Source organism: Elephantulus edwardii, unplaced genomic scaffold, assembly GCF_000299155.1.
Source record: "Elephantulus edwardii isolate Elephantulus edwardi_28Jun2011 unplaced genomic scaffold, EleEdw1.0 scaffold00065, whole genome shotgun sequence".
Lineage (NCBI taxonomy): Eukaryota > Metazoa > Chordata > Mammalia > Macroscelidea > Macroscelididae > Elephantulus > Elephantulus edwardii.
Genome location: NW_006399815.1, coordinates 11,794,900 through 11,806,203, shown reverse-complemented (window position 1 = coordinate 11,806,203; position 11,304 = coordinate 11,794,900). Strand labels below are relative to the sequence as shown.

General features: G+C 34.7%; 1 protein-coding gene across 2 annotated transcripts in view; it reads left to right on the top strand.

The window, feature by feature from the left end:
- CNTN1 (contactin 1) overlaps nt 1–11,304 on the top strand; it is a 241,776-nt gene that overhangs the window by 159,919 nt on the left and 70,553 nt on the right. For both annotated transcript variants that reach the window (XM_006888198.1, XM_006888197.1), the window contains one exon: nt 9,499–9,569. In XM_006888198.1, coding sequence (XP_006888260.1) covers nt 9,499–9,569 — 71 coding nt within the window. The remainder of the gene's footprint in view (nt 1–9,498; nt 9,570–11,304) is intronic.

Here is an 11,304-nt window from a genome sequence, read left to right as displayed (position 1 = left end):
TTTTTTTATGTGATACAAGGATCTTTCTAACATAGTAGATTCCTTAGCAGTTTTAGTGATGTGTTCTACCATCAGAGCAAGAGATAAGGAGTTACAAAGCTGTATTCTCATCAAAATGGTTAAATATTTTATCTAACTATCAACACTTTAGAATTGTTCTCTACTCTATTTTTATAATATATAATGTCAATTTGTCATACTGTAGTAGATTGTATGTTACTGTGGTATTGGAAGCTATACCACTGATCTTCCAAATACAAGCCAGGTCACCCATAGTGTACAGGTCTCATTGGATCTTCTACACTAAGACAGACTAAGAAGCAGGACTGACCATCCACTTCTGAAAGAACAGACCTTCTAAAACTTTATGAACAAATAAAGACCATTGTTGGCTGCAGAGCCAGAAGATGAACCCTTCAAATTGGAAAGTCCTCAAAATTTAACTGGGGAGAGCTGCTTCTTCAAAGTACTCTACTGTAAAGATGTAGATGGAATAAAGCTTTCACTCAGTGAAGAACCTTGGCTTTCTGAAGTGACGAGACTCTAAAGGAGGAAGAATAACTGCAAACATCCACTAATGATTGGAACATAAATATAAATAGAATATAAATAAAAATCTAGGAAAACTGGAAGTTGTCAAAAATGAAGTGGAACACATTAAATATTGGCATCGTAGGCATTAGTGAGCTTAGAGAAGCTGGTTTTAACCATTTTTAGTAAGACACAGCTCTATTATCATTCTAGACATGACGAAAAGGAAGAGTGTGGACCTCATTGTAAAATAGAGCATTTCATGATCTGTCCTGAAGTACAATGATATGAGTAAATATCCATATACTACCCATATACATATTCTTCTAGGTGGTATAGCACTGGTCTGTGCACTGATGTACAGAGGTAACTCATGGTTGCTGTGGTGCTGAAGACTGTGATAGTGATGTGCCAATCGTGGTAATGGGTACCCATGGTGGACAGTGTTGACTGGAACTTCCCGACTAAATCAAGCCTGGAAGCAGGAGTGGCATCCACTTCCAAAATGGCTTGCCTCCAGAAACTCTATGTACGAACAGTGCTCAGGCCATTCATTCATAGGGTCGTCTATGACTCAACAGCATCAAACAACAACAACCCATATACATACAAGGAAGTCATGGTAATACAACCATTATTCAAATATACACATCAACCACAAAAGCCAAAAATGAAGTTCAGGATTTCTATCAACTTTTTTTTTCTCTTTTTAAAAATTGGTTTGTTTACAAAGTTCATATATATTGTATTTCACACCATTCTTCATTCACATTGTGTTTCATACAATCATTCTCATGCATTGTTGTTGGTGATTGCCTCTGAGTTGAGCATGACTCATAGCGACCCTATAAACAAAAGACTTGAAGCCTCTCTACAACTATCAACACTTCTCAAAGTTGATAAGGTTTCCAGAACCTTGTTATTTAGGAAGTGGATGCCATTCCTGTTATATTTTATAAAATTAATTACCATTGGACCTTGCCCATGGTAACCCTGTCTTTTTCACCCAGGTCCTTTCCGTTTACTTCCCCCCTCCCTCCACTTATCAAACTATGTAACCCTGTGGTTTTGCTCCTACCCATCATTAGCCTCCCCTTGAGTTTGGATTTCTACCAAATTTTGAAGTCTGAAAGTAATCAAACATGCAATCAGAGTGCATTAATTGTAATTGGTGACTGGAATGCAAAAGCAACAATAAAAAGGACTGGTAGTTGGAAAATATGACCTGAGTGACAAAAATGAGGCTAAAAGTGACATAGAAAATGTTCTACATTGAATGATTTATCTCTTGTAATTTAAAAAGTAAAACAATACAACCCAGAAAACAACATATGCTGCAAATAGACAAAGAGACTTCACTTGGTGGATTATACATCTGTAACTACATTTGTGGTAAAAGACTCTGAGAATGCTCGGGAAAGGAGTTCTAAACAAGCAGTTTTGATCAGCAATTAAACAAGGTGAGGGACAGAGTGCAGAGCAGATCATCTACTACTCATTTGCAAGTTCAAACTGAAGTTGAAAAATTTAAAATTAGACCATAAGAATCAAAATATGATGTTGATTATATCTCAACTGTATTTAAAAATTATCTTAAGATTTGGTAATTGAACACTAATGTTGGAAGCTGGAGTGGTATACATTTCCAAAAGAAGTTTGCCTTCATAAACCCTATGAACTTGGAGAAAAGATGAAAATTTTGTGTTCAAGACCTTTGTCTATAGTGTCGTTAATGGGTGGTTTACAATTAACAACAACAACACAATGATGGGATAGATAAATCGTGGGATGATATCAGGAACATTGTCCATGAAGAAAAACAAAGGGTCATTACAAAGACCAGAAAGAAATAAAAGACCAAAATGGATATCAGAAGAGACTCTGAAACTTCTGTTGGAATAGAAATAAACCAAAACAAAGGGAAGAATTGGTGTAGTAAAAAAGGAGAAAAATTTCAAAGGGTAAATGGAAAAGACAAAGCAAAACACAGTGGAATGTACAAGGAGCTGGAGTTAGAAACCAAAAGGAAAGAACGTGTTCAACATATTTCAGCTGAAAGAACTAAAAATTTAAAGTATTCCATGGGAAAAATCTTCTATTATGTCAGTCTACAGACTAAGGTTCTCCTGATCATTCTATGGACCGCTAGGACCACAAACAAGTTTATTCAGAAGAGGGTGAAACCAGACTACTCCTTGGAGGCAAGGATTCTGGAACTCTGACTGACATACTTTGGGCATGTTGCAAGGGGGATCAGTTCTTGGAGAGGGATATCATGCTTGGAAGAGTGGAGGGACAGTGCAAAAGAAGAAGACCCTGGATGAGACAGATTGACTCCTCCGTGCCTGGGTTAATGAGGGTAGGTGTGTCAGAGATAAAGAGATTAGCTCAAGATAGAGCAGGATTCAGAGCTGTTGTACATAGGGTTGCTATGAGTGACAAATGACACATAACAACATGCAGGAATCATCCAAAAAATGGAAGGATCACACAGAGTCACTGTAACAAAAAGAACTGATTGACACTGAGCTATTTCAGGAAGCAGCAGATGATCAAGAACCAATAGTACAGGAGGAAAAAAATCCAGGCTGCAGTGAAGGCACTAGCAAAAAATTAGGTCTAGGAATCGATGGAATACCTATTAGGATGCTTCACAAAATGCAACATTGTAAGTGCTTATCAGTGTCTGCAAACAAATATGTAAGACAGTTCTACCTAGCCGACTGGAAGAGATCCATAGTTGCTCTCATTCCTCCAAAATGTGATCAAACAGAATGTGGAAATGGTCAAACCGAATCGTTGCTGTAACATGCAAGTAAATCTTGCTAAAAACTATTTTAAAATGGCTAGTAGTACGTCAACAGAGAAATCCAGAAATTCAAATTGGTTTCAAAAGAGGCTGTGGTACAAACAGCATCTTTACAGATGCCAGATTTTTGCTGAAAGCAAAGAATACAAGATGTTTAATTGTGCTTTATTGATTATGCAAAGGCATTTGGCTGTGTAGATCATAACAACGTTGGGAAGAATGGGAATCCTAGAACACACAAAGCCTATACTTAAGCGAAGAAGCAGCTATTCAAACAGAATAAAGCAATACTGCATAGTTTAAAATAAAAAATATGTCTGGGCTGTATGCTTTCTCCATACCTATTCCATCTGTATGCTGAACAAATTATTGGAGAAACTGGACATGGCAAAGCTCAAATGTGTTCATAGGATCACTGAGTCATAATTGACTTGATGACACAAATAACATATTTGTTATCCATTTTTTTAAAACTAAACAACTTCAGGGAAAAAACCAACCATATAACTTCACATGCTATTTTCATTAACTCAATGCCAGTAGTTTATGTTAACTTAATTTTCACATTTTTTAAATGTACAGAGGAGTAAATGTTGTTGTTGACTCAGTGACCCTATGAACAAATGACCAGAAACCTTTCTATTCACAATCGTCATTTCTTGAGCTCATAGAGTTTCCAGAGGCGTGTTGTTTAGGAAGTGGATGCCACTCCTGCTACCAGACCAAAACTAATCTCACAGAAACATTATTTAAGTTGATGTTTTCTAAACTATGTGCAGTCAGTAGTGAACTGAACAAGCTCATCGTAGTAATGGATGACATGCAGTTAGAAGTCGGTGGTGTATAACCTTGATTCCTGGAAATATCCGAAAGGACTCTAAGATTTATGTTTGTTACTTAAAAAAAGTGTATGATATAATAATTGACTGGTTCTAATTTAAAAATCACAAAATTCAAATGTGAAGTGTATAAAAAGTCAAGATCTTTTTACACATATGAAAGTGTTTGAAAATGTCTGACTAATGTGACACATGATCATTGAACAATGACACTAGTGTTAAAAAACATAATTAGACTATGCGATAAGCAGATCCAACATAGCTTAGTTTCACGTAAGATTATCTGATAAGATTTTTGCATTTATCCCTTGAGCCAAGAGTGATCATTTATCAGTTTTTCTTTTTTACTCCTTTAAAAACTAAAGTGAAAAGATGACTGTGATAATATCAATGGAGATTGAATTGAAATTACTGTAGCTGCTCTCTACTTTTATGCTGGTGTAAACTTTGGTTTGCTTGTACTTTTATAGTTTGCTTGTACTTCGTGCATGGTCAACCTTCAGTCGCTTCAAGGTTTTAACTGTTGATTTGAAATTTAACTATCAAATTAGAAGAAACAAATGTGTTATTTCAATTGTTTATTTTCCAAATACTCGGGAATAATCATACTCTCCAATGATTTCTGGACCACAGTTTTTTCTTTTACTACATATATATTGGGGGGAAAATACTATTTTTAGACTATTGAGTGAGAATAAATGAGACCGAAATTCACTTCTGGAATATCACGAGATATACATGCATGCTGTATGCATTACACCAGAACATTTTAAGCATAATTTAATAATTTGCATAGTTATCTGGGATTATTTACATAGATTTACTATTTAAAAGAAAAAAATGTGTTACTTAATTCTTACGGTAGTAGTTCTAATAATAGAAGTGTTACAAGTAAACACTTGGTTTAAGAGAATCACTTATGTATAACTTTTGAATCACTATAATAAAAATGTTTTCAATTACAATGAAATTTTGATGCCAATTAAAAATTAATTGGTAAAATTTTGTCTTTAAAAAGCGTAAACACTTTTTCCTTGAGTCAGAACTGTCTCATTGCTGACCCTCCGGAAGGTTTTCAGAGGCTCTAAGTCACGTAGGAGATATTGCCCTTCTTTCTCTGGTAGAGCTGCTTGTGGATTAGAATCACTTGGCTGTGGTTTGACTGCACAGCTCCTTACACTCTAGGCTACCAACATTCCTAGATATGTTCACCTGAAAATTAACGAGAGCTAACATTTTTTTAAATTGGGTATTTTTTATAATAGGATTTGTCAAAAACCAATAAATGTATTTTTCAAACAAAATATCATGATCAAAAGTATCACTTAGGAATTCCTTTAGTTTCATTTCCTAGTGAAAAATAATCACAAAATTAGTTTTGCTTATTTCAATCCTTGAAATATAGAAGCACTCTTATAAATGTAGTAGAATCACTATTACTAAAGTCATGACAAAAGAAAGAGCTAAAAAGAGAACCCCCTCTATTCACCCTTTCACAGTAGAATGATAAGTGTTGTTTATTCATGAAAATTCAGGATTTTTTCCTAAATATTAGTTTAAATTCTAAATACTGATTTATGGTTTCAAGAATGTTTTCTTTGTTTTTTGTTAAATTCCCTGGAGCCTAAAGTTAAATAATAAGCTTCCTGTCTTTAGGATGATTTACTTTCCTTAAATTTGGACAAATCCCCCTGTTTCTCCTGGACTGAATATAAGCCGCTTAGCTGGTCCCTTCTCAACTTGCAATGAGATATATGGAGTCTATATGACACCCACACTCATGAAATAATTTCTCTAGTTTATTACTAACTGAACAAGTTAATTGAGAAAAAGTGCAACGATTAACCCAATTAAGACATAAAACACACTATTAAGAAATGACATCCTTTATTTTAGGTACATGTTTGTGTCTTACATTTAGTATATTTAACTCAATGGATGTCTTGAATTACTTATTTGAGACTCTCTAACAAGCACAAAGTGATCACTATAAAATGGAAAAAATAGTCCATTCTACATAAATATATTTTATTTTTAGCTTTATTCTTTTAATAAATGGTTACCATTAGTAGAATGGAATATATCACCATTAAATGCCTTTGTAAATAATACTTGCACTTATAAAGGCAATAATTTATTTAACAAATTATGGTATAATAAATTATTGAAGTTATTTTTAAAACTATTATCTTATGTCCACTATACCTATATTTAGAGTTAAACATACAAAACTTGATTTATTCATTGATTTATAAAACAAAATGCTTTTCATTTCTCTAAAGCATGTAGAGTTTTAAACTTCAAAATATGAGTGACAAGGTTAAATGAGTTTCCAGTAGCTATTTTAATATCTGGGCCTTTAATAAGTATTTTGCAAGTGAATTATATTTTAACATTTCTGTGCACCCAATTTTATTTTCTAACACTCATGTGGTGACAGCTTAGTAGTAAAATAAAACCTTTCAAAATTCATATTAACATCTGCATTAGGAAATAAAACTATCAGAATGTTTTATTGATGTAGGGAAGGCCATATGTTTTGTTTCCTTATATGCACACTTCACCAGAGTTTACTTTGCTAATGTTAGACATTTTCAGATATACATATTTGAATCAAGAACTTATTGAGGTCTACAAGTCAGTAATTGGAGCCTATGTTGTGAGGTATTTATAGAAGTATAGTTGTCTCATTGTTGTTGTCGTCGTTATGTGCCATTGAGTCACTTGCAACCTTATGTATAACAGCCCTAAACTCTGCTTTATCCCTTGCCAATCTTATTGTCTCAGACACGCCTATCCCAATTACCCCAGTGACAGGATCAATCCATCTCATTGAGAGTCTTCATTTCTCTCACTGTCTCTCCACCCTCCCAAGTATGGTGTCCCTCTCCAAGGACTGGTGCCTCCTTGCAACATGTCCAAAGTATGTCAAACAAAGCTTCAGAATGCCTCCAAGGTGCAGCCTGGCTTCACCCTCTCCAGGACAAACATGTTTGTTCTCCAGCAGTCCATGGTATATTCAATACTCTTCTCTACCTCAAAGGCATCAGCTATCCTTCTATTGTCCCTAATCATTGTCCAGTATCTGATGCATAGCAAGTAATGGTAAAGACCATGGCCAGTATCAGGTGCACCTTAGTCTCCAAAAAGACATCATTGCTCCTTAGTACCTTGACAACAGACATTCCCAATGCAATTCATCTTTCAGTTTCCTGGCTGCTGGTAACAAGAGTGTTGATTGTAGAACCAAGCAAACTGAAGCTGTCAATAATCTCATTCTCTTAATCATCCATCATGATGCTGCCAATCGGCCCCACGGTGAGAATCTTTGTTTTTTTTGACATTGAGTTTCAAACCATATTGAAGACTGCAATCCATGACTTTCCTACGTCAAATGCTTCAGGTTCTCCTCAGTTTCAGCAAGCAGGCTTGTGTCATATGCATAATGCAAATTGTTGATGAGTCTACCTCCAATCCTGATGCCACATTTCTCATAGAGCCCAGCCTCCCAGATAATCTAGACGAAATCTGTGAGTCAGGAAGAATTAGCTTTTGCCTCTTCTTTGAAATTTAAATAGATGTACGGATATTCTTTAAAACTGTATCACTTCTTTTTTTTTGTTTTTTTATAATTTTTTATTTTATTTTTTTTTTACAGAGGTTTTGGATTTCCATTCATTCATTGCCGCAATTTTCTCCCTTCCCACCCCTCCCCACCAGCTCGCTTCCCCCTTCGAAGAGAGAAAAAAGAAAAGAAAAAAATTCCTTCATTAGTATACAATTCCCACGTCCCTTCTCCCCACCCCCCACCCCAAGTACACTTCTCTATGCAACCTTAATTCTGGATTCCTGTGCTAACCATAATACTCAATCATATATCACTTCTAATCTGTTCTTTCCCTTATCTGTTTTAATACTGTATCACTTCTTAAGTGTGGATAAATATCCTCTGTCTAACCATAGGCTTCATCTGAGTAATAGGTCTACACTTTGCACTGAGTACAAAAGCAAATTATGCTTTATTCGTTTTTACAAGTGCAGTAAGTACTAGGTAGTCAAATACTGTAAGATATACTGTATGTCTTGGAGATAATTCAAGAATAGAGAGTAAACTGGGGGAAGACAAAGAATAGATCTTTGGGCTTGTTAGAAGCAATTTTGTGACTTTTATGAGACTGGTTTAAGTAATAAGAAAATTATGAAAAACGGATTATGAGGTGTTAAAAGTGATTATGAGGGACAAAATGTAGTCTTTTATCAGCTTCATGTAATACTGTCACAAGACAGGATTTAATAAGCTGGGAACCAAGAGGAAAGCTGAGTTACAGGAAGATGTTTTAGAGTAGGAGAGACTTAAGAGGGTACTATCTTTCTAGTAGAAACACTGAATCTGAAAGACTGTTTAAGAGAACAGGTGGGATTGAGTGTTGGTGTCACAAATATGGCAAGATTCTAAAAGATATTTAGAAATTATAATTAAAAGCATAAGGAATTAGACATTATATTTTCAAGATATTTGCCGAAACATCCAGTGCTAATTGCTAACACAATTTTTCTTAACATTTCTTTGTAATTTGAAGCATAACACTAAAATAACTGCAAATTCTCAAAAGGCCATAGTTTTCAAAAGGAAGAGCTGTAAAATATGTTCTCAAAAAAGTATAGTTTCTTGGTTTTATTTACTTTCAATTGCTTACTCTTTGATCATGTGTTAATTCAACATAAGCTGTCAAAAATTATATTACATTTTTAGAATAAACAGTTTTACAAGTTTTATGCAGCGGACTCTTTCAGCAGAGAGTGTATGTTGAGTCAAGTACAACTTGTAACAGCCCTATGAACAATAGGTCTGACCTCAGATGCCATCCTCATCATTTTTAAGATACTGGATCCCATTGCAACAGTCGCTGTATCAATCCCTCCAGTTAAGGGTCTTTCTCTCTCTCATTGTACCTCTCCATCTCTTGAAGCATGATGCCCATCTCCAAGGAATAACTTCTAACAATATGTCCAAAGTATGTGAGTGTACTTAGCATTTAAAAAGTAAAGGACATAAATATAAAACAATTGGGGAAAATGCCTTTCCTACACTGTGCTTCAGGAAAATGGCACATTTCCTGTGGCATGTACACAATTTTAATCTTGGCAGTCCAACTTATTATTACAGCTACTGTGAACCATTGTGATTTGAATTGAGTGTACCATGTATACAGTTTATCTTTTAAAGGGAAAACAATATCTTTCTTTCTCTATTAATTAGGATGTTAAAGTCAGGGAAAACATAAAGCCTGTATTTCTGTCACTTTTTGTCTCTTTCAGCACCTAATGTGGCTCCTTCAGATGTAGGAGGAGGAGGGGGAAGCAACAGAGAACTGACCATAACATGGGCGGTAAGTATTGGCAAATCATTTCTATCACATTGTGAGCTGCTTTATCTGTACCTTCTAAAATATATGTTGCTTCCTGAAATACATTAAACTAAAGAGCAACTCTAATTGATGCACAAGCCAGAATAAATAATATATTTTCCATAAACATGTCAGGGATTTTTAATCACACTTATTATGAATAAGTTTTCAATTTCTATGCAAAAATATATCTCTGATTGCTAAAAGACATTGGCCTAGAAGATTAAGCATTAAACTATTTGATTTCAAAGAGGTTTTTGGTATCCCAACTATAATTTGAATTTTCTCCGTGCATTCTAAATGTCAAAGATTCAATTTGCACATTTTAAAAAGATGTAAGCTATTTTTAGGTGGGAGTCCCTGTTTAACTCACCACCAACTTTAATCACTTATGGGAATGTAATTGGGGCCCTTTATTGGAGTATTAAGTATATTTTATTCCATTCCAAGACATAAAGTGAATTCTACATCAGAGGTTATAATATATTTAAAATAATATATCTTGTGGGAAGGTTGTATTAGCACAGACTTGTTTAAATTTGATATTTGGCATTTATCCAGGTAGATATCTTATGTAAATCCACTTAGTCATTAAGTCTTTTAGTGTTAAATCACTACAGATAGTGCAAGAGCACCATTCAAGCTCCAAAGAATTTTTGATGGACTGGAGGCAAATGACAGGCTTTATTCTTTACATGAATCAAATAGATTTAGGCAATAAGTGGGTATTTAGTAAATTCTTGTCATCACTCTTTGCTGTGTGGTTGTATTTTGAATCACGTTCTTCAACGTAAATGAATCACATTCTTAAATCACATTTTAACCAAAGGCTTCTAGGAGAAATACTCTGCTTTTCTTAGTCTCACATTATTTATTTGTAAGCTTTAGTGTCAATATATCATGTTCTTGTTATTATAAGCCCTCAAGTTGACTACATTTCATAGTGACCCTTTGAACAGACAGGAACCTTTAACTATCTCGTGCCATTCTCATAATCTCTGAGATGAAATTCAAATACAAGGACACTTAGAGCATATTATTCTTCACTGCATGGTTTGATTTTCATTAACTCAAGGTATCTTGTTCAGAAAAACATGAAGTTCTTGAAAAATCCAAGTATGTCTTGGAACAAGTACAACCAGGATGCTCCTTAGAGATAAGGAAGAGGAAACTTCATCTCACATACTTCAGGCATGTTTTTAGGAGAGGCCAGTTCTTGGAAAAGGCTGTCATGCTGGGAAGTGGTGGAGAGTTAAGGAAAGGAAGAAATATTCTCAACAAGATGGATTAACACAGTGACTGTAAATAGACTCAAGCATATTCAGAGATCATGAAGATGGTACAGGACAGGGCAGGGTTCAGTTTTGTGGGTCGTAGCTTGTAGACAATTCAAAGGCACCTAACAACAATGAGAAATACTGAGGAGATATTATAAAATAGAGCACTTATTTTTTGGTATTGAAGTCAGGCAGAATTCCAAACATTATCTCCTTTAAGGTAGTGTAATATTAGCCATAAACCCTCTTCCTTCTTGTCATTTTCTCTTCCTTTTCTTCTCTAAGTAGTTTCTATTGTTTGATTAATGTATAAAGAAATTCTAGAGTCTTATATCACACTCTCTTACCATTACTTTTCTACTCTAGAGAAATAAATCAACTGACCCTTTCACTTGATATTATTTGAGTTGCTAAAGACGAAAATGGATGTCAGAAGAAAC